The 26,390-nt window shown below is 39.0% G+C and overlaps 1 protein-coding gene across 4 annotated transcripts in view; it reads right to left on the reverse strand.

The window, feature by feature from the left end:
- Positions 1-26,390, reverse strand: part of ARHGEF28 (Rho guanine nucleotide exchange factor 28) — a 116,514-nt gene that overhangs the window by 89,015 nt on the left and 1,109 nt on the right. Inside the window, exons 2-4 of one of the 4 annotated variants that reach the window (XM_072921941.1) lie at positions 21,662-21,877; positions 20,875-20,913; positions 20,518-20,561 (exon numbers count right to left, since the gene is read on the reverse strand). Coding sequence is in view for 2 of the 4 variants with exons in the window: in XM_072921939.1 (XP_072778040.1) it covers positions 21,662-21,728 (67 nt within the window). In the remaining 2 variants the exon portion in view is untranslated. Of the gene's footprint in view, positions 1-20,517; positions 20,562-20,874; positions 20,914-21,661; positions 21,878-23,839; positions 23,976-26,390 lie in introns of those variants that run through there. The other 3 variants (XM_072921942.1, XM_072921939.1, XM_072921938.1) reach the window with 3 other exon arrangements.

Below are 26,390 nucleotides of genomic sequence, written 5' to 3' on the forward strand. Positions count from 1 at the left end.
AAGCAACATGGTAGCTCAGTTCATTCCACAAGATCTATCCCTAGAAAACAATTACAATGCATTTATGAAAGAAAATGGAAAATTTCCTTGTTCACAAAAGGGAATTAAACACTGTTTCCTTCTCTACAATCCACAATTAGTTTTCTTAATTCAGACTGTAACACTATTGCTTCTATTAATAGACAAAAACCTAAAAGACAAGTCTTCCTCTTGAAAATAGCTGTAAATGGTGGCAAAGCTGGAAGCAAGTGTTCTTCTTTGTTTACCAGCACAGTTAACTAACCCAGACAACATGAACTCACTCTCTTGACAGTGCTTCTCAAACAAACAGAAACTGAGATGCCCTCAGCTTCTTGTCCATAAAGTGCACTGCTTGCAAAGAGCCCTCCTGTGCTCTCATTTGTCCTCTGACAGCTGAGAAATGTAAGCTTGTGTTTGTCAAGGATAAAAAAGCTGCAGCTGCAGGGAAGATGCTGAACCTATGTCTGATGGTTCTTGGGACTGCCAGTACTGGAAGGGTGCCATAACCTGATGGTGCTAAGAAAAAAAGAGTTACTTGGAAGCATTTTTCTCATTGAAATTTCTTCTTTCTCTCTTTTTATTTTTTCTCTTTTTTTAGCCTTTCTTTCCTCTCTTCCTTCTTTGCATCTTATCTTTTTTTTTTTTTTTTTTTTTTTTTTTTTTGTAAACAAAAATACTGTGGGAAAATTCTCTTCTCCTTTTTTCTGGCAGCACTAACAATTTACTGATTCTCTCCAAAAATTGAATAATACAGTTCAGAAGGAAAATATCCTTTATCAAGGTGCAATAAACAAACTCTCCCTCTCTCTCCTCCCTACCCCTCCTTCCCCCTTCCTGAAACCCACCAAGAAATAAATAAATGTCTAAGCATAGTACCTTTGCTGAGTCCCCAGTTTTCTCTAGTACCAAGATGCTGATCTCAACAACTGACCACTCTGTGGGAGTGAGCAGCTCTTGTCACAGCTGTCACACAGACATCTATTACAAGTGAGGATTACAAAAAGGGTCATGCTTTCTTGTTTCTGTTGTTCAATTTCCTGTAATGTGGCCAATAACTCCTGACCTGTGCAACTACACTAAATTCCAGATTTATTTGCAATGCTCTCTAGACAAACTCTTGGCTCTCCTTATCCAATCCTTCTTATACCTGATAAAAGGAATACAAACACTTTTCCTGAATACCAAAACTCCTCTGGCTAAAGAGTTCCTCTCTTTCCATCAACCCTTACATTTCTAAATCCTTATAAAAATGAGTAAGGTCAAAAAACAGCTGATGGTGCAATAGTTTTCTCCAGCAGCATGTCACTCAAAAGTATTTTTTCCAACAAAAATATCCCTGCAGCTGTAAAAATTGACTGAATCACAAAAGTGTTATGTCCTAAAGAGTGATGGATGATAGCACCCACATCTTTTACAAAATTCATATTAAAAAGAGCATCCTAACAATGTCAAGTGTCAACACATCTCCAGTCTTTGGTACAAGGAGTTGTAGGGACAGCAGGTAGGGAAAGTTCTCATTCTACTTCTAAATACTCATAAATTTCTAGATCTTGTTTCTCACCCATTTTGAACTTTCAGAGCATGTAGCAAGTACAGGAATAACCCTTGATAACCTCATTATTGAAGATGAAGGACTTCTCCTCATGTGCTGAGGCATCTGAAGCTCTAGAGTCTCAGTCCATCCCCCTCTCCCTCCCTCTCCTTCCCCTACACGCACAGGTCTCCCTCAGCCACAGGCAGCCCCCAGCTTTGCTTGGCTTTCTTGGCTTTGGGGACAAAAACACAGTGATTGGGACAGCAAGGAAGCAGCTCCAGTCAGTGCTTCTCAGAGTCAGGAGAGGATCAAAACTACACTTTCATAAAGGACACAGAAGTTAAAGAAAAATTATACAAACTGTCTAGAGGAGAGCAAAATAGATATGAGGCCCAGCCCAAGCCTGGACCTCAGAGACGGACACAGGGAAGAAGGAGCCTCCCTTGGGCTGAAGGAAAAGCTGTCCAGAAAGCTTTCAGGAGTCCCCCATTGAGGGTGAGCCAAGCACTGCCCAGGCAGAAGTGCACTGACAGATCCCACTGTAAATGCGCACTGCTACCAGGTCCCAGGAATTCGTTTTGTTTTTTCAGAAACCAGGCAAAAGACCCTGGCTTCATTTAAGAGCAGCATCTGTTATACAAAAGAAGATGTCACTTCTTCAAGTGTAACTGTGCCTACAAGGCAACCCCACAACAGTATGCTGAAGACATGCTTGTCTAACACTTCAAATGTTCACAAAGAGTCTTTATGGCAATAGGGGCACATATCCCAACATTTTTGACTGCAATGAAATTTCACTTGTGTATAGTATTTTAATCTGAAAAGTTAACAAAGTATGAAAAATACATAGAAACAAAAAATACAAGATCTATAAAAGTCTTGTAAGGGCAACATATTCTCTTTCCATATAAAAATTGCAGTACACCTGAAAATTAACAAGTAGCACAACTGAAAATTAAAGACTTTTGCAATGTGAATAGCAGTTGCCCTGGCAGAGCTTTCTCTGATACTGTTTGAGATGACCTCTGACTCCCTGGGCCTACAACACAACCAGGATAACCTTTCCCCATGTTTCAAGCAAGCAGGTACCCAGCTGGCTATGCCCAAGCATCTCTCAGTACCCCTGGCATCCTGCTGATGCTTCTGGGTTGTGTTTCAGCTGGTGAAAAGATTAGATAAGCCTGTGAACAAAACTACAGCTGACTTCTTCAGGCTTTCATACAAAGCCTTCATTGCTAAAACACAACAGTTTTCCAGAAGTTGAGCAAATATTTACTCCACATCAAAATGAAACAAAAAATGGCTTTTTTTTTTCCTCTCCTGTCTAGCCAATATTTGAATGAGACTTGGTATTTGGTTTTACATCTGTTAAAGGGGTTGTTTGTAACAGACAGACAAAAAATATTCTTCAGATTTAAAGTTATCTGTCATTAAGAATTAGAAAGATTTAAGATGTGAAAAAAGCCCTTACCCGAAGAAATGAGCTTAACTGATGTGTTTTTATTTCCCAAAAGCTTGCATGCATCTCTTTCAGTTTGGCTGACATGGAAACTGCCTGTCTTCTAATTTTCAGCGATTTAAAGTACTAAAAGGGAAACAGCCAAAACTACCACATTTTCAATTAAAAACATGTGAAGCTATCAAGTATTACACAGTTTCCACCCTCAGCTATAAATCAGCTGACTCTGCAAAAGAAAAACATACTCTTCAGCAAACCCTAACTACAGTTTTTTGTTTGCAATGAAACCTGAAACTAGGAAAATCCCACCTGATTTGGTCACAAAGTTTTTCAGTAACATACCCTAACATAAAGTTTACAGGTTTTTTCATTCCACTTTCTCTACAATAAAAAATAAAATAAAATAAATCACTTATAAACTTGTTTAATTATATTTTCCCCAAAGAATGACCATAGTAGTAAATGAAGGATAAACATTGACAGAACAATGGCAAAAATTATGTTTACTCTGCACATTGGAATGCCTACAGTAACATACTCTTCTCTGACTATCACCTTTTTCTCCAAAGATAAAATATCTCACTTAGTTAGCATTATGGCTGCAAAGCTTCATGATACACCTCTTGCTTCTTTTAAACAGCTCTAATTATAAATAAAGAACTGCGTTCACAGTGAATCAAGGCAGAAAAACCTTCTAGGGAGACAGAGTTACAATAACAATCATTATCCTTTTTAACTCTCTGGGCAAAACCAAATCTTTGATTACCCTCACACTCAAACAATTTTTCATATTAACCACAAAATTAAACATAATAGTAAAGGAACTGGACCAAACAGTGACATATTCTGCTCTGAACTGTGCACCAAACTGCTGTTAAAAGCTTTCTAATTTCAAATAAAACTCTACCACCTTCTGGGCAGCTTCCAAGGATGTTCTAGGTTGAAGGCAACTTTTCATGAGCAACTGCCATCATCAAGTCATTATCCAGTGACTGCAGATCTCTCATCCTTAGCTCAAACTTATCCAGCAACAACTTGTGACTAGTAGTGGTGACACATTCTATGTGATCAACCAGAATGCAAGACAACTTGCATGGCAGATTCTTTCTGTAAGTGACAGGACAACTGCCAAGGACCAACAGGTGAGAAACTCACCATGTACATTAACACAGACACAGAAACTGCTTCTTGGTATCCATGGCCTGTAATTATAATGTAAATTAATCACATCTGTGTTCAGAAAATACATTAGTTATTTTTCATTCTCGTCTGCCTCTAAGAGCTGCAGCTGCTCATTCAGAATTATTTTATTTTTCCCTTTCATTATACTGATTTGTCTTAGGATATCCACCAAGCATTTATACTTATGAACTTGGATTCAACTAGACTTGAACTGACAGTCTTCCCAATTATACCAACTCAATTAATTCTAGAACCAGTCTTTTTAAGTTAGGGTTTTTTTACTAGAGTGGAAAGAATTGAAGATTCTTGGATAAGCATTAAGAAAAATTAGATGCTCTTGAAAAGAGTGGCCTGCAAAATTAATTCTGAGTAATACATCTGTTTACTAAAACTGATTTTGTATTTACCTAGGCAAAACCGAGAAACTTTTAACTAATGCACTCTTCAGGGTCTTGGCAAGCTTGACTAAATGCTGTATCTATTCTATTGCTTACAGCTGTGACCCTCTAAGTCCAAGGGAGTTCATCCCTTTAAGCTCTTCAGCGTTTTGTCTTTCCCTCCTACTCCTTTGACATCTAAGGTGGGGTGGATGCCTAAAATAGGATATCTAAAAGAGGTGCAAGCTGCACCTCTTACCGGAGAGTTAACCATGATGTACTAAGGGCACAAGTTATAATTTTCCCATGTACTCTAAAAATCTTAGAGTATATAAGCAATCTAAAAACTGCAGAAGGAAGCATGTACTTACCACATCTGTAGCAGTTTTTAAAGCACTTTGTGTTCCCTTATGTGCAATTTGGCTACCATAAAATAACACTAATATCAGCAGGGATATAGTTTAGCCTCACATCTCATTTTAATCTGTTCATGGCTTTTGTCATGATTAAGTGTTGCCTGTAGCCATCTGCTTTTGTTCCTAGCCTAGAAGCAACCATTTAACAGTGTCACAGAATATGATGAGATCTTAAAAACAAAACCCACTTAGAACAAGCCCAGTATTGCATTTTCTCCAGTTGTAATCCATGACAATTATTCAGCATTTACAGGTTCAGAGGAGCCACTATGTAACAGCAATGAACTTCCCTTTTTTACAATCTGCGCTTACTTTCAGATTCTAAATCCCTTTTAGAACACAAGAGAAAAAAAAGGAGAGATACTATTGCACAGGTACACCACATCTTATAGCCTCCTACTCACACAAATGAAAAGGTCACAAAGCACACAATGAAGGTGACAAGCAGGGTGTATGTTACATCCATGAGGGAGACAAGCCCAAGGCAGAGAGCCAGCTGGGAGGCAACACAGATGTCCCTTATTCGCAGTGAGGCACCTTGGAACAGTTTCCCAGCCACTCCTGTACCACGTGCAGCTCCAGCAGAGCTCCCAGCGTCACAAGCAGGAGGGTCTTGCAAGCTAGGCTGACAGCTGCACCAACAGAACGCTCAGAAATAACAGGACTTTTGCAGGTGTTAGGATTACCAGAGGCAAACAGTTGTGGCACAGAATCAAGTTACATTAAGAGTTATGCCATCCCTGAAGACTGCACCTTAATGCACACTCCGTAGTGCAAGTCCAGTAAAGATTAATCCGCTACTGTGTTGGCATGGATTGCTACAAAAGGCAGGATCATCTACGGAGACTCAAACTCAGCCTGGATCCCAAAGGCCATCATTCAAATCCCTGCATTTTCTCCATTACAGAGATGTCGGTCTCAGATTCAGTCAAAGAGAGAAACAGAAAGTTTCTAACAAAGCAGAAGCCTGAGAAAGTGCTGAAAAGAATGTAAATAAGTTCTTTATCTCTTTTGTTGTTCACATTTTTTATAGTTAAGATCTACCATTGTGCATCATGCACTGTACACCAATAGTGTGGCTTGTTTTCACTTCAGGACCAATAGAGTCAGCCTAGATGAAGCTCTGTATAAAGAGCAATAAATTTTAAAATAAATCAAAGTTATATTCTCTCAACCTTCTGAAGTAGAGTCGTATCATTCCCATCCTGCCTCAACAGCGTCACAGAGACATAAAACAATTATATCAAACTGTCAGTCATGCCCAACTTTGAAATGGGGTTGGAGTAGAGCAAAGAGTGGAAAAATACAAACATGAACTAAGGCTCACCTGGAACTATGGACTGAATAGTGTTGTCACTAACTTGTTCAGCAAACATTATGTGTCTCTTCAAGGATCCATCATAAACAAAGTAAAACTCAGCATCCACTGGGTCAAATTTTGCATGTATAGTCACTTGTCCCTGAAATTGAAAGTGCGTTCTGAAACATTCTGTAAATTTCTCATCTTCAACAGACCACTGATGTATAATTCAGGTCTTGTTTATTGTAATCTTTATAACTCTCCTATACAGAGGCTGTCATACAGTCACGAATCTTCAGTTTCCTAATTCCATTTAGAAAACAACACTGTTTTTATGCCTGCAATAGCAAAGCTGATTTTTAAAAATGCCTGTTAAATAATGTCTTTCAAGCAATTCCCTTCCCCCACAAATATAATTAGTTTTTATTTGAAATGCATCAGAATACCTGAACCCAAATATTTTATTATTCACAAAAGCAAATTTTGTTTTAAAAAATAAAAATAATTGTAAGTGATTTAAATTACCTTAGTTTTCAAAAAGAAGCACCAATGCAATTCTACATATGGTTTCAAAGAACACCAGTTCCCAGATATCTGTCTGTGGGTTTCTTTATAGTAAATAGAAAGCAACCAGCCAAGAAAAACCTGTCATACAATAGCTTTAAAAAAGAACAGGAAAAGGATCTAAGAAGCGGCAAACAATAACTAATGTCTGACAAGTCTGAGGGAGGAAATTTAGATCAAGCTGCATTTCCTTGAGGAGGAGGACAGCGTGCTACAGCACAGTTCCTGACTGCCACAGTTGTTCTAAATAAGGCAGAATTGCCCTAACATCTGGCAGAAAACATGCTACAGAAGAATATCTGAGCCATATTTCCAAAGATGCCTGCCCTGCTCTGTTCAAAACAGCTACCACAGCACTGACTCCACTGGCTCCAGAAACAAGTCTTGTAAAAAAACAAAGTACAACACAGTAGCACAGAAAATTCTGTTGCTGAAAACCACGCTTATGGCTCTTACTGTCCTTACACTGTTCATTATAAGCCAAACACTTCACTGATGACTCTTGCCATGCTCAACAACTTCACATCTTGGCCTGCCTCCCCCAAGGACATCTTTCTTGTCACTCATAACAATGTGAATTCTGCATGTGTTTTCCTCCTCTATGTACACAAATCTATTGAGCAAATGAACAAATCTAATGAATCTAATGGGTGAAGAGGCAAAGGCTGGTTTCAAGCACAACATCTTCCTCAGATAGGACTCTTCCCATAAGGACAGATGTAAACAACATTATGAGTTCAGTGTCAAGAGCAAACATATCTGTCATCCCAAACACTGATAACATCCCCCTATTTAGTGGCCTGAAGTGTTATTATAGCTTCAAAGTGTCTTCTCCTATTTCTTTTTGGGTTTGCACTATTATAACTGGAATGTGTTATTATTATTGCAGTTCCTGCTTTTACTTTTGCTATTAAAACAATCTTTAAAAAAAAAATTGCTGTAGTTGTGAATAACCATTTTGGTCTGCTGAGTAATAATATGGATGGCTATTCTGGGGAGATAGGAATAGGGTAAGTCTCTGAAGGCCCTCCACCAGTCTGCTCCACCAGTGGGTTCAGCTGACAGCTGCCTTGTAAACAGGAGCACAGCAGAATTTCTTCCACATGGGCGCTTGAGGCCACAACTCCCAAATCATCCTTATGCCTCTGGACCTCTGAGTCAGAGAAAGCATACAGCCACACAGTTTTCATGTTTTCTTTGCCCTAACTATGCAAAACAAGGGAGATATTCTGTGGAAACATTTCTCACTTAATTAGCTACTGCTGGCAGGAAAAAATTCAAGACAAATTTTAGCCATACTGCTCCTTTTTAAGAAATGTTAACATGGGTTCACGAAGGACAGAGAAACATCTTAAACTAATTATATTACATAATATATAAGCATAAGGGAAAATTTCACAAATCCTTGTCTAGAGGAAAAAAGACAGTGGAAACCTCATATGTATGTAATAAAAAGCAAGTTTTATGGAGCTCACTCCTTACAACACCAAAGAAAATGAAAGTCATGGTCATTTAAGCAAAGAGTTTACAAAAAGAAGGCAAATTGGCAGCCACTTTGTATCTGGTCAAACAATTAAATGATTCAATTGGAAAGTTCCAAATTATGCAAAAAGAGGTTAAACCCTATATTACAGTACATGATTCAGAGATAACCCAGAAAGTAATAGTGGAACATTATTTTTGATGCTGTATGGTTATCACACCTGGCATGAGAAACAGTTATTTTATGCAAGCTCCTATCATCATCTCCAGCGCTTTCTATTGTGCCTTCAGATATTTCTGTTTCATGTTGCTCTCTTCAAACCTACTTCTTGCTGCTGCAGCTACTAAAACATGTATCAGTTTACTTTCAGATTGTCTTTGTGTGAAGCCAAATACATTACAGGACCTATTTAACCACTTTTTTTTCCTAAAGAGATCACTTGCAGTCTATTCTAGAAAACTCCTACGCAGAAAAATACTTTGAGAAAGTTTAAAAAATCTTATACCCAATCCCTGCAGAAGTATTTCTATTCTGAGTCACTCAGGCAAGGTCAGTCCAGCTGCAGGAACTACCCAAACAGATCTTTCCACCACAGACAAATTTAACTCAGAGTCACAGGAATGGGAGCAATTCCAGCTCCCATCTTCCTTCTCCTTTCCTAATAAGGCACACAATCAAGAGGGGAGCAGGCTAGATCTTGCAATGAGATGCAGTAATTTAGTTCTCCACCAAAGACATGTCTGTCTGCTTTCCCAGAGTTTTTTGGGAGATGACACCTCTTTTGTAAAAGCACTGTTTCCTGGCAGAGCCAGATTGCTCAATTCAGGTTTTCTATTAAAGCATATTCGCTTAACAATCACAGCAATTAAATGGTCTACAGAAACAACACTGAAATGCTTTTCCAGGAGTTCCCTGAGAAATTCTCATTTGCCCAACATCACTGTCACCACACATGAGAGGAAGTCTTCTCCACTGCTTCACAACCCATTCTGCAAGGCATGACGAAAGCACCATCTCAAGTCTGGGAAAAAACCCTGGCACTGACTTACTACTAAAGCACAAAGAAACTAAAACTACTAAATTACTTACTAAAAGTAAGTAATTAAGCCCTAACTCACATATCAGTAAAAAAGAGCAAAATCAGCAGAAATAGATTACAGTATACACACCACCTGAAATGAGAACACTGGCCTTCTACACAATGATGTTTGGTCTGAGTTTGTTCCAGACACTGAAACTGGAAACACATCCCAACTGTTTCTTCTACATTTCTAAATATAAAATTGAAGCTTATTTTCCAGATACCAAAACCCAAATGAGATAAGTCACACTGGCACCTCATCTTTGGAAAAGTGGCCAAGTATATGGAATACGAGGCAGCTGTGAGAGCATGGATCATTCTTGACAATCCAGTTGCTAGATGTCTTTGACACCATTTTCATAGGTTCATTCTTTCAACAACAGCCTAACCTCTCTCCCAACTCTTTCTTTGCCTTAATAAGGTTACCTGCATCCTCATAGACTTGGGAAAATATAACAGAAAGAGTTTGATTTCTACATGTAGGTGTGCTTAAGCACGTTTCAGGTCCATGTGAACCTCAGATAGTTCAGTCCCCACTTAATCAAAGCAAGAGGAAGGATGTGCCACTTCACTATCTCAGCAAATAAACACAGCCCCTGGCCACAGCTTGTTTCTCAGGTAGGTGTAAGGGAAGGTCTTTTCCTCAAGTTCACACTGTGTTGATTCTGATGGATTTGTAGAGAAAACAAATTTTTAAGTCAAAGAGCATTTACTCAGATCAGTCAGCCACTATCTCACTTAGATTTACACATGCATGGCTAAAAAAAGGGATTCATCTCTACAGAACCACCACAGGAACTCATAGAAACTGAAGATCTCTCGAACACAATTCAGACCTATAACAGCAGAGAACTTTAGGCAGCTGCATCAACAACTTTGACTGCAAAAAGATACCACCAAACAGAAGAAAAACATCATGGGAGAAGCCCTCAAGAAGCAACCAAGAGGAGTTTTGACACTAATTTAATGAAAGCCAAGATTGTAATTTAAATCCTTCAAATAAAAAACAGAAAAGCATACACAGGAATTGGGGAGAAGACATTGCAGTTAAAGGGACCTTAAGCAAGACACAAACTCAACTCTGAAAACATTAAACCTGTGGCTGAGGAAGTGTTAGTTTTTACCTCTCTGGGATCCATAAAGTAAAGCCTACCTTTTTTTACCAGGGAAGACACTGTCCTGGCACCGGCACCAGGGAGGAGATTAGCAAGGTTTGTGTTTTTAATAAGATTTACAGATCTATGCACTCTTTCAGTGTCACCAACTGGGTTTTTCAAATATATATTTTCCCTTGGTTTGTCTAGGGCACTTGGGAACTGACTATGTAAGGTGTGCAGCAGCAGAGTCCACTGAACCCCATGTCCTGGGTAAGAAGCAGCAAAGGCTAGACTTGGGAGAGCTTCCACCTCCAGACACTCATCTGACCCTGTTCTGCATCCTAGCAAAGGACAGAGGCAGGCTTTGTGAGGAGAAGGAAATGTGGGTAGCAATCCCTCACAGCTGAAACACGGCAGCATCCAGGCAGGTAGGAGGGGCTGAAGGTTTGACCATGGCACTTCCACTCTGCCTCATCCCTAGTCTGCTGCAAGACTCTTCATGCCTCAATAAATAAATGGCCATTAATGTGAACTAAGCTTCTTCCCCTTTGAAAACTACCATCTTCCTCACCAGGAACCCGCCCCAGCAAAACAAGTGCAACACAAAAAGATCTTTAGAGGACTTCCAGATCCAGCCCACCATGCTTATCTTCAACAATTGCTCTCTATCCTTGTATACATAGCCTGGGTAAATCTACTTTTGCAGCAGCTTTTTGCCATAAAAATAACACATTCTAAAGTATGCTAAAAATTTCCTTACCAAACTAAGCAGGTAGCATAATAGCATGAGAAGTAATGTTTTATCCAGAGTTTTCAAGGATATCATCTCTAAATGTAACGGGGCAAACAAATACCAGCTTTGTAATTACATGCTGTAAGAAATATTTATGTGCTGGGGTAAAACAATGGCTTAATTGTTCCCAAAAGACAAGTGTCAACACATTGAAGTAAACACAAATCTACAAGTATTGCCAGCAATAATAGGAACGTTTTCCTCTATGTCAGCTGCTACTGGCCATTGCAATTTCACATAAATATTTTTTCACTTTTGACAAGACTCACTTCAGAAAATGTTTATATTTTACTTGTGCCTGCTACAAGAACAGTAGCAGCCATACAGTTTTTAACAGCCCTTCTGCAACTCACCTGCAACTGCAAACACTTCTACACTAAAGATCCTAAAATAGGGAAATTTTAGCAGTAGGGAAATTCTAAATGAACAAAATTCAATCTTATTCAAAACATTAACAACAAGAAAAATGTTATAAGTATGGCTTTCCAATGTTCTGTGATATTTTTATAGGGCCCACCAGATAGATCATGTATACAGGTTGCAGTAAGTGCAGTTATGGATTTGCTTAAGAAAGCATGCACTCCAACTGAATTGAATGCAATGGGATTCAGCACACAATGAAACTGCATGCAGGGAAGGAAAGAAGTTACAAACCAGAAAAAAAAAGAGATAAAAGCTGAACATTTCTCTAGAAGCATTAGCTTTCTAACTGTATAGCTTCCATCCATTTAATAACTTAAATAACATTTAATAACTTAGGGGAAGAAGCAACTGAGTATGATTTTTTTTTTTATCCAGAGTAATGCAATAAGCATAATTCTACATCCATAGTTGGAGACAAGTATGTGTTGAGAGTTATATTTAATATTACATATTTTCCAAAAGCTCACATATGCACTTTTATAAAAAATTAAATATGCATGCAGAGTTGCTTCTAGAAGAGCCAGTCCTTTTTTGACTCATACTGCAAAACTCCACCAGTACCCAGAGAATCTCACTTACTTGTGCAAGGCCAGTCTTCAGCCCCTGAACCTGTGGAAAAGACAATGCCAACGTGTGGGAAGTGCACCACAGCAGGTTCTCCAAACCTTTATGCAAATCAGCTTTATGCATCAACTACCTGTAGGTATTTCTTTAGTACCTGGTAGGTTTCTGAGAAATGCAGAGGATGCATTTGCACAGATACCTCCAGGCACAAGTAAGAAGCGTCACCCCCACAGGTGCTTAAGGCAATACAGCACACAGGAAATCCACTGACTAGCAGCTGAGGCAGCTCTCTGTTCTTGTCAAAAAAGTGAGAAGAGGAATTGTTCAGTGACTATCAAAACAAAATCTGAAACATTCCTCTAGCAAGGTCCCAGCACAATCCTGAATAGAAAAGCACTGAAAGAGAAATTTCCTGATGAAGACAGATAAGCTTCCCTCTTTTGATATGAAAAAGCAGGAAACTCCTCATTTTGGTTCAGATGCAGTGCCTTTTTAAAAGAAAAAGTAAGTACTGGTAGAAGTTACAGCCACCTTTTTGACTAAGTAGCCCACATAAACTGGAAAAAAATTAAGCACTCTGTTACATCCAAACTGACCACAAAAGTACACTCCAAGTAAAAAAGGATGGAGGAGATACTGACAAATTAATGAGCTGATTCCCCTGCATCACAGCAGGATAAAAGCTGCCCAAGTTTACTCCTCAGAGATGGATTTTCCCCACCCTGCTTGAAAAAACCACTCACACAGCCCCCTAACACACAGCTCTGTGAACTTCCTCCCAGCCAAACAATCTGCGTCTGGCCTCTCCCACCTTCTGTGCCTGGTTCTTGTGCTTCTTTAACGGCATAACAAGTCCTTGATCTTGATCAGGGGAAGAGAGATAGAGGATTGTTTTATGTTGTTGGGGTTTAATAGGAGACCACCCTTAAACCTTGTGGGTTTTCAACCAAGCTTATTGCAATACCGCCCTTTCGGTGACAGACTGAAATGCATCTGCTGTATTGGGAGTTTCTGAAATTGCATACACTAGCTTTTACCCAAAGCTGATGTCTCAAAATGAGTTACACCTTCTACCTCCTCACTAGCCTCAAAAAAGGTTCATTCTCTTCAGAGACACAGACAGAAAAACAAGGAGTTTTCTTGAGAACTGCAAGATTTGTCTCCAGCAAAAGGAATTGGAATCCAATTAAAAATCCATAAAAATGAATTAAAAAAAAAATCCTCTAAAAAGAAGAAACAAAGTAACAGGTCATGACATACATATGTCTGCAAGTCTCTATGCTACTGCACACTGTTAAGTTGCCTCTAACATTACCCACTTTAAAAATCATGTGTTAGACATATGCTTTTCATTCAGTGCATATGCAATATGTCCAGATGCTTTCCAGGTCTTTATTTTCTGTGGCATTATCTTACCACAAAAAAAATTGTCCTCTTCAGTCCTGAGGAGGTTCTTCTGTTTATCCCTGTTCCTTCTGTTTAACCCTCTCAACCAGTCTTTTACTCCATTTAAGATACAGCTGGCAGCAACACCACTTCCATGTCACCATAAGCAACATCCAGCCACACTAACCTGACCCATGTCAGTCCTGGGAACACAATCTCATTTTTGCTGAATTAGTGAGGATGCCTTGTGGGGCTACCTGAAAACACAGGCTAGACAAAATTAAGGCAACAAAAAGCAGTTATATTTATTGAAGGACTATCAGATACATTTAGGGCAGAAAAAGTCTCCTCAGGGACTACGCCCAAAAAATGGATGACAGGTCACAAGTTTTCATACTTTTATACGTCTGGTCCACTTGCATTTTGAGGGTTAATCCTCCAATTAAAGTTTCAGTCATTTACCCCAAATTTGCTCCCCACAACTCACTTTTGTTTACATTTCTTGGGGCCTGAGACAGTGAGGTTGATTCCCAGGCCTGGAGAGGAATTGTTTTGTCTGACCAAAATGGGAAGGCAGCAGCTAACACTCTATATGGAGTTTAGAGTTATACACTAAAGAATTGCAAGATTACAAATATATGAAAAATATGAAAGCTGAAATCCTAAAGCATCAGTGAGAGCATATGATACAGAGGTTTTGCTGGCTTTGTGTTTTTTGTGCCTGCTCTTATGTCAGCAGCAGTATGACAGAGAGTCATGGAACTGACCATTTGTGCAGAATTAATCTACCAGTGGTTTTAAACAATCTGTACCAGCAAGCAAGTCTATAGGAAATCAGCACTTTACATCAAACTGACTTTATTTTCCTTACCTTGCCACCACTGGTCTTAAAGCTGTGTTTAGCTTATTATCGAACTGTGACAACAGCTAAGCTGGAGAAAAATTTCCAGAGTCCCATATGGTAGCAACATAACATAAACAAGTAATGAAAATAAATAAATGGGACATATTTTCATTCCGGAAGCAGTGGATAAAAATAAAAATATCTGGAATGCTTTTATCAGAAAGGAGAGGGGAGAAAGCAGAAGAAATAGAAAAAAATTAAACTCATTGCCAAAATATACATTAATGTTCTTGCTCGTCTATCATTGAAAATATAATTCAGTGTTTTGCTGCCAGGGACACAACAACTTACGTTCATGCATAAAGTAATACAGTGGAATTAGGAAGCTTAAGAAAGAGCTGTTAACATAGGTCAGAAAATTTCTGCAATAAGAAAATTAATTTCCCTTCTGACATGCAACTGCTGACTAAAACAAAAGGAGTAATCTCTTTCAGTTTACTTGATTTAAAATATACAAATCAGACTACTTATTATTCTCATGTCCTATGTAATATCAGGGCTCTACTGTTGCAGACACTACACAAAAACATGTAAGCACAAAGTCCCTGCCCAAAAAAAAAAATCTCAATTTAAGGACTGAGGGGAAAAAAATTAATATACCAATGGAACAAAAATTATCTACCTGCTGATGGACACCCTTTGAAACACCCATTCTTTTATTTAATATATTTTAAAATAGGTCCCATTCTTTCAGATACATTTTCTTAGTCTGATTCTGGCAGCAAGCCTGCATCCAGAGGCCAGCCTGTGCATACTCTTTTGTCCATCTCCATGCAGGCTTCCCATGATGGACCTGACCAGGCTCCCAGAGCAGATAACAACAAATTACTCCCGATGCCAGCTAGAGCTGGATCAGGCCAACACAGCTCTGTGCATTAGCAAAGGTGTGCTGAAAGGCCAATATATGTTTATATTTTAAACGACACTTATTTTTTGTGTTTTGAAGACTATGTAAGGCAATCATTTCAGCCTCATTGAATACACAGGCCCAGAATTATGGCCAGACCCACTGCAAGAGCAAAGACCCTGAAAGCACCGAATGGACAAGACAGTCTAGAAATCATCTTCTTTCCACAAAGAGCTGGCTAGAAGACACTGAATACCTGGCAAGTGCAACAAATACAAAAGCTATATCCAACCATGGAAAATTATCTCTTTCCATCCCTCTTCAAACATCAACTACAGCATGGAGGGACTGGGAAGTCAGACAGCTTGGCAAGGGAGACAATCAACTACTCACAATCAATACCTAAGTCCTGCTGCCACTTCCCACTCAAATCAAGCAAAAGCATACTGGAATAGCGTTTGGCACCTTGCAGACTCAGCCCAGGCAAAGCCAGGCAAAGACAGGCAAAGACCTGTGCTTATCCAAAGCCTGAGCATCTCCAAGCCCTCAGACACTGGGGCCGTGAGCAGCCCAGTGCCACAGCCTACTCTCTGCCTTTCCCACTCAGCCAGAGAAACCCTCCAAAACTTCCCTGTGTGAATACCTCCATATACCTGCATTAAGCACCTCTCTCTCCCCTTGGCACCTACGCTTCACCCAGGAAGCTGTAACAGTGTCAGAAACAAAACCGTCCCCAGGTAAAAACATCAGAGCAGGGACCTTAAGAGGGAGAGTTTGTATAACAGAACACAAGAGAAGTTAATTAAGCTTAGACCTTGAAGACTTTAAGCCAGTTCCAGTGGCTGTACACAGGAGCACGTGATACCTTAGGCAAGTACATTTTGAGAATAATAAGCACCTTGCAGCACAAGAGCAAGTGGAAGTTTTAATTTCCAGGAGATCTTGAGTCTCGAAGGCAGGGGCCTGTGTTTCTGCCTCTTCCCAAAGGATTAACACCCAAAAGTTCCTTTGGAAAGGCAGCTACAGAACCTGCAGCACCATCTCCTGGGGTGATGAGGTCCCTTTAGTGTCCTCACAAAACTGCTGGGAATATACTCTGTGGCTCAGCATTTGTTTATTTATCTCCTGCTCCCATGGGAAACATTTTTAAGGCTCCCAGCAGAGAGTAATTTACAAACTTCTGCAAACACTTATTTACTGCTCTTAGAAGCTCGCTACTTCCACAGTATGTTTGCCCCATGGCAGTAATGTATTTCTTTGCCTATGTCAAAGATCAAAGTTGGTAACCAGTAACATTTCCTTAAAACTAACAAACCCCTGTTGCTTACCATTAAATAAGAAGGAATGATTTTCCAGATTTGTTTCTCCACACTAAAAACTGCTTACAATAGGAGGAACAACTGCCATACATAAATTCTTTAATATCTGAAGAGTGTTTCATCAAGTATTTTGCTTTTATCTTCCATTTTTCATGAATAGCCTTTTTTCCATCTACAATGAGACCAGTGTCTGCCTGAATATAGTGAGGTCTTATTCCACGTACTGTCTTTAGCACACAGTGAAATTAAAAACTGAGCTTGCTGCTCTTCTTACAGATAGAATTGGCTAAATATAATTTTACTTGTATCAGTTTTAAAAAAGTATAATTTAGGACAGCAAAAGCTACTTACAATAAAGTTCTATATATTTAAATGATATATTATTAGCATTGAAAAAGAGATGTCTATTAACTGATGGTGTATTCTTGACTACTTAATGATGAAAATTAAATTGCCTTATAAAGAGTAATTTTATAGAATGGTTAACAGTAATTTGCTGTCTAGAAGCCAGAAACAGGCTTCTCAAATTAACTGAGGGAATGTGCTTCAAATATTTTTTTAAATCATGGCATAGATGTGTGTTGCAATTAGATTTTAATGTACTGCTGCTACCAAAATTCAATACAGAAGTGTACTAAACAGCGCATTTTCAAAATGGAGTAATTGGGTAGAGTATTTTTAAATATTTCACAAAAATTATATTAAATCAGCAAGGTCCTTGAGCTTTCACAAAGCATTCCCTGTCATGTAACAAAACAGAGCAGCCATCACTAGGCCAACAAGATTACACACACTATTTTAGATTTGGCAAGAAATTCAGTAATTCAGTGTCACACTTCATGCTGAAGTGATTCAGTTTGAAGTAGCCACACTATATGGACACATGCTCCAGCTGTGTTAACAGCTGCTCACATACAGTGAGTCAATAAAGTACCCTGCATATAATCTTTAAAAATACGTATTATAAACAAAAAGCTGCAGTTATTTTCAGATAATGTGACATGAAATACAAACCTCTCAAAACAGGCATTCTTACCACAAAGAAGAAGGTAAAATCCAGTAGATATAGATGCTAAGCATGTTTACATACAGTGTAAAAAGCATAATAATTTTGGACCCAGCATACAGCAGATTTCTCCCTCTCTCAATGAACAAAACATGTGCTTTCACAGAAGCTGGAAAGAAGAGATTAATTCCTAACCTTTTGATATTCTCCACTTTTCTTGTGGAAAACAATGTGTTAGAACCATGTGCTGATGTCTTTGAAGTTGCGTGTGAACAGGGTGCGATACCATGACATGGTATCCTGGAGCTCCACTGTGGCCTTCTAGAAGGGACTGGAATGCATTAAAGAAATACCTAAATTCACAGCACTGCAAGTATTTGTCACGTTCCCTCAGGTTTTTTTCCAGAGTTGTTTTCTCTATCCCTGCTTATGGGACATAAAAGCAGCATTCAGGCAATGGAGACGGAACAACACTTAGACAATCTCAGCTTGTCAGAGAACTGCTTAATGAAAACTGACAAAGGAGCTGAATAATCAGAAAGGGCTTTCATGTTTAATTTAAATTCTGATCTGATTGTGTTTTCCAACAAATGCAAATAAAGCAGAAGCAGTTAGAAGGAGTTTCCAGAACATATGAAATAATTGGATCTAACTAAAGAAGATAACTGCCCTCACTCAAGGACTTTTTCAGGACAGTCAGAATTCTTTGATCTTCCCAAACACACTGCAAAGGCACTCCGATTATGAACAATACTGTAATGGGCAAGATTGTGAAGCTGCAACACTTTAGGCACCAATTCATTAGATTAAATACATCAACCTCAAATGATCAGTATAAGGTCTGCTGAGATTTCTCCAAGTTTCAGATGCAGGTTGAAAGAAAACTTTCCATCTTTCCCACGCATTTTTCTCCACTAACCTCAGCCATGTTAGGACACTGGGGACCCAGAAGAAAGACACCATCTCCATCTGCTGCCTCCACAAGAAAATGAGTTGGTGACGATTCAAACTGCTCTCTCTGGGTTTCTAGCAAGTTATGAGTCCCCTCTGGGATTTATCCACTTGGGTTGGTGCGAGGCTGAGGACCACAACTGGAAATTTACCGATGCACAGGATGACACTAGCAAAGCTTAGATCTGGTACAGACTCTCACTTGTGCAAAGCTTGGGGTGAATGTTCTCAACTAAAATTACATTTTCCCATCCACCACACAAGTGACTAATACACCCCAAGCCTTCCCCTTGTTCATAAGAGATGTACCATTATTAGTCTTCAAATGAACAGTTTTACCATTCTTTCCACTTTATACTGGCATAAATAACAGGTGGGAAAATTCAATCTTCCCATACAATTACTGAATTCTTCTTGGAACTAACCAGCATCTCCCAAAACTCTGATGTCAATAAATTTACATCTATTTTGCAAGCCTACATCTGACTCATAGGGTTATAATCAAAGCACTAAAGTAGCCTTAAGTATGACACCTAAGGACTATCTTTCTCTCTATCCTAAGAGATCTTGCAGTACCCATATATCTTTATCTCTTTATATTAATCTTCTCCTTGTTTATCATCCATAGGAATTTCCTGCGAGATGCAGTATCAAATGTTTCGTTTTCAGCAACCTGGATTAAAACCACTGCACTGCCCTTTGCAAAGTGGTCAGTTACTTTATTACGGGAAGAGACCAGATCAGTCAGATCAGATATCACTATATCCCTTATTACTTTTCCTGTAAAAATTTGTTTTTAAAGCCTTGTACCACACAATAAACATCACATGAGCAGGCCTCAAAAATACTTTTCTCCTGATTCCTTTAAAGATACTGCATCTAATTTTTGCAAGCCTGAGGCTCCAAGTCTGAAGCTGACAAATACAATGAAAAATCATGCTGGTGCATTACCAATCATATGTTGCTTCAATCCTTCAGGGTACAGATTATTTGTATTACTCCTTTTCCATCCCCATCTCACAACAATAAGCAGATAATTGTTTTGTTTCTGTCTTTGTTTCATCTTTTACACCCATTTTGAAAACCATTCAGTGTTCTCTCATTTTCCCACTAGGCATCACCCATGTACTCCTGCTACCTTCATTGCAAAGCAGAACAGGTATAAAAACACAATTACCTTTTTTTAATAATAATTGTTAGAGTTCCCAAGTTTTAATACTCACAATCACATGCCCTTGAAGGCATGTAATAAATTTATCTAATGTGTGTCTTCACTCATGTTACTACTTGTTTTTAACTTGGAGTTCATCTATTTTAAGCAATTATTTCATGTTTTGCAGAAAAAATATCCATTCAGTTATAAATTTCAACTTATTTTTTAACTTAACACAAAATTTCCTGCTTTGTGGAAACTGAGAGAATGGTAGATTTGAATTTTGTAAGGAAAAAAACAACTAGAAATTGTGGGAAAGTGAATGAGAGGTGTCTCTTCACAGGCAGTAAAACTGCTTTTGAAAACTGCAATTGAGAATACTAAAGGAGAACAAAATAATTATCACAAAGGGGAAATAATTTAAAACTTCCTTCAGAGAGCTGAGCTGCACTCCTGGAAACTATTCCTTTCACATATGCCTCATCAGACAGCAATGTTCAACAGCCTGCAGTCTCAGAAAACCAGAGAATGGATTTTAGTTTCATTCATCCAGATTTTGAATGAGCTATTACCCAAAAAAAAAAACAAAAAAACAAAACCACCAAAACAACAAAAAAATCAACTCTCCAGGCAGAAGCCTAATGTAGTAGGACTTACATAAAAAGGTAATTCAGAGCAGCTTAACTCCATTGTCACAGCATCTACAAACAGAATAAATCGGTGGAATTATTACACACCCATGATGAGGCCTTGATATAATGTGCAATTCATGTCTGCCAACTAGGTCAGCATCTTCCAGAATTGGGGGGGGGGGCGGGGGGAGGAAGGGGGAAAGGATATTAAGCTTATCAAATGCCCAAATCTCCCCAGAATGAGAAAACACTGCTGAAATAATGCCTATGTAAAGCTGGAGGAGGGGTGGCTGGTATTAGTTAACATGTTGCATGCGTTTCAGATAATAGCAACAGTGAACAAAACAGGTCAAGCTGAGCCCAGCTGCTGACACGCTCCTACCTGCAGCCAATTAAGTAGTGGGAATTTCAGCATTTATCTCTAGAAACAAAAAATTGAACTTGAACTGCATTGTAGCAACTTTTACTCCCCACCAATACCCCAAGTGTCTGGTGTTGATTTTTCTAAGCAACTTCATAGAAGTCATCCCCAAGAGAGGTTGCCTTAACTACCATAAATAGCAAACTACTGAGACATGTCATCACCAGATCTAATACAACAACAGTCATCACAGCAACTCTGATTTCCGTGATTCTATTTGAGATTCACTACACCCTCAAAATTTACAGTCTAAAAGCAGTATTCCTTTCAAATGAGAAAAGTATACCAGAAGCAACATCTTTACAAGCAATAAGGTATGCTCAACAACTATGCACAAGTCTTCTTCAACTTGCTGAAACAGGCTGAAACAGAAGCCTGTCTTAAGAGAGGTCTGTCTCAGCTCAGATGTGGCCTTGTTCTTACAGCTGAACAGTTTCCAAAAACTACACATTGTGCAGCTCATTGCATATTAATGTATATATACAGCACTGTATGAGTCAGATAGGATTTGAGAAGTTCCCTGCCTACAAATGCAGAAATTAAATGCATGGCTTAAATTGAAGCCAAAGATTACCCACCCACCATCCATGCATATAGTCCTTTTAAACCTCAAATTTGTTAATTCTCATCTTCTGGTGCCACTCAGTTCAAGTACATTCAGAAATCCACACATTCCTCCAGTTCTAAAACAAGGCAAAATCCTTTACAAAATCACTGGTTACAAAGATTCTGCCAAAAACATCCAAACCTTTCATTCTGTAAGAAGAAGATATCAAGGCGAACCATAATCCAGTGAGCCTATTCAGCAGTGACATTCAGACAGAGGGGTTTCTTATTTTTTGTGCAGAAAGGAGGTATCCTCCAGCTGACTCCAGGTATCTCACTTCAACAGACAAAGCTCTGCAGTTTCCAGCAACAGCATCCTGAGCCCAACCTTAAGAGCAGCAGCACGGGAAGCACAGCCCTGTTGGTACAGAAGAAAACAGGGTTACAAGAGAAGGTAAGAAACAGTAACATTAGCTCCACAAGGAGTAGTTTAAGGTAGAGCCTTTCACAAGTGTTAACAGACAGAATAGATGACTGACAGAATAGATGACACATATTAATATCTATCCCAGACCTCACAATTACTGCTGCTCTTCTGAAGTGGGCATCACTTCATGGCTGAAACAGGAGACACATCAGTCAGCCATCTGACACCATTGCTCTATTCCAATGTATAAAACTCCTCCACCTACAATGGTTCTCAGTCTTTAAAGGAACACATCCAAACTAAAATCCACCATCTCCACTGCAAGAAAACATGAGCATATTCCAATCATTATACCATGCCAAGCGAGTAAGAACTACTCTTGGATGGTTTTGTCAAATGATTATTCTGACCTCCAAAGCCTTGAGAGATGTATCTCAACATCCATCTCCTCTGTCTAGTCTACCTATTCTACAGAAAGTGTGAGCAAGAAAACATAATTTAGCACTTCCTCTGGAGGATAAAAATTGCATCACCAGTACAACAAACTTGTTTTGTATTGGCAAATACAAACAAAACTCACTGGAGGGATGGTGCCATCTTGGCTTCCCTCCACCCTTTGCTTGCATCACACTGTGGATCCCCTGGGAGCCTGAGCAAGCGGAAATACTAAGTACCTAGCTCAGCATGAATCCTGAGTGGATTAATAAACTCATCAGAACCAACCAAGGTTTTTCATACAGCACTGACTAGAGCCATGCTGAAAGAGTATCAGTACTGCCTGTCTACTTGCCTGACAAACCAGCTTACAATAGATTCCTGGATGCAAAGGAGTACCTAATGGTACTAGTTGCTTTCTGCAGAAGAATCAATAAATAGAAACACACAGCACTAACTGGCTTCCTTTGCTTTTCTCACACTCTGAAGAATGCTGGTTGTTTAGAAAATCTTTCACATGAATGGCTCACGTCTTTCCTCTGTCTGGGGCTTACAGTAACTCAGCCTGGCTTCTGGAAGTGGCTGGGAGAGGCAGGAAGAAGAGGATGCACGTAGGGAGGAAATACTCAGCTCTGGCTACAGCGCAGTGCTTGTGCAACCTCCATTTCAGATCAAGGGACTGAAAGAGACACCATCACATGCAGCTTACTACTCACCATTCCCCTCCTCTGTACGGCAAAGAACTGCCCACGTCCACAAAAGGCCTGGCCCCCAGTGCACACAAGGTGCCATGCAGACAAATCCTCTCCAGGGCTAAGGCAGAGTCCTACTCCACACAGCAAGGGGAAGGTCAAGCTCCCAACATCATGAATGCACATAATTTCACAGAGCAACACCTGATCCCCTCCTCTGACATCTGTGCCTCTGACACAGAAACCAGCATGACAGGCATCTACCAAACAGGTCTGGTTTCAGGCATTGCCCATGCTGCCAGTGACAGCAGTAACAGAATTCATCTATACACAAAAAAAAAAAACCCTTCTCAGCATCCAGTTTAGCAGTTAATTTAATAGAATCACATATTGTAATCTGATGCAAACTGCAGCAGAGGTTTCAGCCATAGTTGAAATATATAATTCCGATATTCTTCACACAATATTTTATTTACTCGTTGTCAATTATGGAACTGTCATATATTCAAATTTTTTCAACATTATAAATTTAAGCATTTTACAGCATGGGTTCCCCAAATATTATGATATGTTAGAAGGACCACAATAAGAAAATAAACCAATGGAATATAAAAACATCCATTATTTACTTAACTGCACTTAAAGATGTCAGTTATCAAACATTTTTACTCTGTATACAGAATAGATTTACATTTACATTTTCTCTGTACAAAAAATTAGATAAGGGGAAGCATTATTTAAGTATCAACAGAAAGGCTTTTCTACCAGTAGACAAGGTGACCCTCCAGCCAACACTGTGATTACTATTGGCTATCCTAGCACTTACTGTCTATAATCAGCATTTTCCTAAACACAGAAGGGCACTTCCTGATCCTGCAGCAATCCAGCTCACAACCAGCGACTTGACTCTCTCCTCTTCCCTGCAAATAAAGCATATCACAGTGGAAGAAAGAGACAGAGAAGGTGAAGACAGGGATCTGGCTTTGATGCCGCTCTGCAATCCAGCAGATACTTGTACAAACTTCCCTGAACTTCCTGCTCTGTGGCTGCCCCAGCAAGCCTCCCACAGCTCATTGAGCTGCACCAGATCACAGTTTGTGCAAAAAACCTGTGCCTTACAGACAGATGAAAAGTGTAAGCAGTGGTATAAAACATGAATTTCATACTCCCATATATCAATTTAAAGCTAACAAAACATAAGGTCTTTGCTTGTACTCTGCTACATTCTCCTTTCAGATCACAATCTCCCAATTCTGTGCCACAGACGTGCTGCCTCATAACAGCAAAGCAACTGACTGAATGTCAAAAATATCATACTATGTAAATAAACCCTAAATGGTCACACTAAAACTCATACCTATAAAACGCTAAGAATTAGTCTTATTACCGCTATATCAAGACAGGCACATTAAATCACTGCTTGTGGTCAACCAAAACAACAATAAAGCAAGGATGCATCCCACCCAGAGGCCACTGGAAGGCAGGCAGGAATCCCCAGAGCATCATTTGTAATGCTTTAAAATCCAACACGTCTGTCTTCACAAAACATCTTGTGGAAGTCAGCAGCACATGCAGATCAAGAGGTTTTCTGCTGAGTTCTCTTCTGCTTGTTGACTGTGTAACTAGCCATTATCACCATTTTATTTTTTTTGACCATGCAAATAGTCTGTTTATATTTTTCAGATCTTAACACTCTTCAAAACCTGTGAGATTTCAGTATGATGTTCACAGACAAGCCAGTGCCCATTAGTAACACTCATCCCACAGCTCCCACAGTAAAAGCACTGCAACAGAACTAAACTGTGGTCCTGAATTTATAGATTCCATCTGAGTTATGTTATGTTAGAGCACCAAAGGTTCACTCACAGCTACCCCAGCACCAGGAACTACACTGCACAGCCATCAGGTCAAATGTGGTACAAAACATTTTTTTAAGTATAGATCTTTTTTCTGGATCTGACCAAAAGATCTTGGACAAAATAAATTATAGGGAAAAAATGAGCAAGTATTTATTATGCATGCATGCATGAAAATACATGCATAACAAATACTACATTCCCAAAACCAGAGATTTAACTTTACAGCCAAGGTTTTTGACATGATCTTTCATTTTTCCACTGGGGTCTGCTGAACATCTAGAGCATTGGGGGATAGGGAGGGGACAAAGCAGAACCCTCAGCTCATAGCTTCACAAGCACATTCATTTACTGCCTTATAACACTATTCAAACTGAGAGATTAAATAAACCTCTCCCTATCACATTTATCATTAAGCAGTTTGCACTAGTGCTGATTCCTTCACCAGATATTAGCTGCTCTTGAAGGCAACTGAACAGAAGAAATGCAGCTAACCACCTTTTAAAATGTCACTCTTCAAAAATCTGAGACAAACAGAAGCTTAAATCTTATTAAAAAAAAAAAACAAACCACCCATTCAGGGCTATTGAAATACCAAAACATATACAAAAAAGCGCAGCAATTTTGTGATCCTTAGAAGGGAATTAAAGAGTCTCCAAAAAATGACCACACTTTTTCACCTTTCAAGAACAGTCTTGGGTTTTAAAACAAGGAAAAAAATTCTCTTCTGACAGAAGCCTGCTATTGAGGTTGGTAAAATATATTCTTCATGTATTCCTGTATTATCTTTCTTAATACAGCATTTTCATTTCAACTAAAAAGAAAATGGGGCCCTAGAGTTTAGAAACCTTAAAAATGTGAAATGTGGGTTATACGTTACTGAAAAATAAAATCAAATTTATTACTAAGGTTACTCAAACAAATGAAACATGGTTGTTAACATTGTGGGACATGACTCTTACCTCACAACTTTTAACAGCCATTTTGACAGAGGCAGTAGTTTTTTAATTCTGAAATTTTTAATGGCTTTACCATTTACTACTCCCTAGTTTGGGCACTGTGAACCCGTGGGATCAGAGCAACAGCAAACCCTTTAAAGAGTTCATGCAGCACAGTTGTACAATGTAGCAAAGAAATGAAAGAAATGGACCAAAAACTTTTGGTTCTACAAATGCATTCAAATGACGGCTCTAGTGCTAGCTTGTGACACTTCATAGTCCCACACATTTTATCATCCACCAAACTGCTATAATTAACAAAGCAAGAGGATACTCTCTGTATTTAAATATACTTTTATAGCTGGTATTCCACCTTCATGGACAGCTAGAACTGTGCAATAAGCTCTACACTACGAACTATAAAAAAATTTTTATACCAAAATTCATTAAATGTAATTTTAATAATCAAAGCAGCAGCTTCCATTGAGAAGGGCGGCTATTCTACCTTATAGCCTTCTTTTTACTATTAATGTAGTTTGGGGGTATCTGCTTGTCTTAATGATGCTAAGCTTGAAAGATACAA

Source organism: Taeniopygia guttata, chromosome Z (assembly GCF_048771995.1).
Source record: "Taeniopygia guttata chromosome Z, bTaeGut7.mat, whole genome shotgun sequence".
Taxonomy (NCBI): domain Eukaryota; kingdom Metazoa; phylum Chordata; class Aves; order Passeriformes; family Estrildidae; genus Taeniopygia; species Taeniopygia guttata.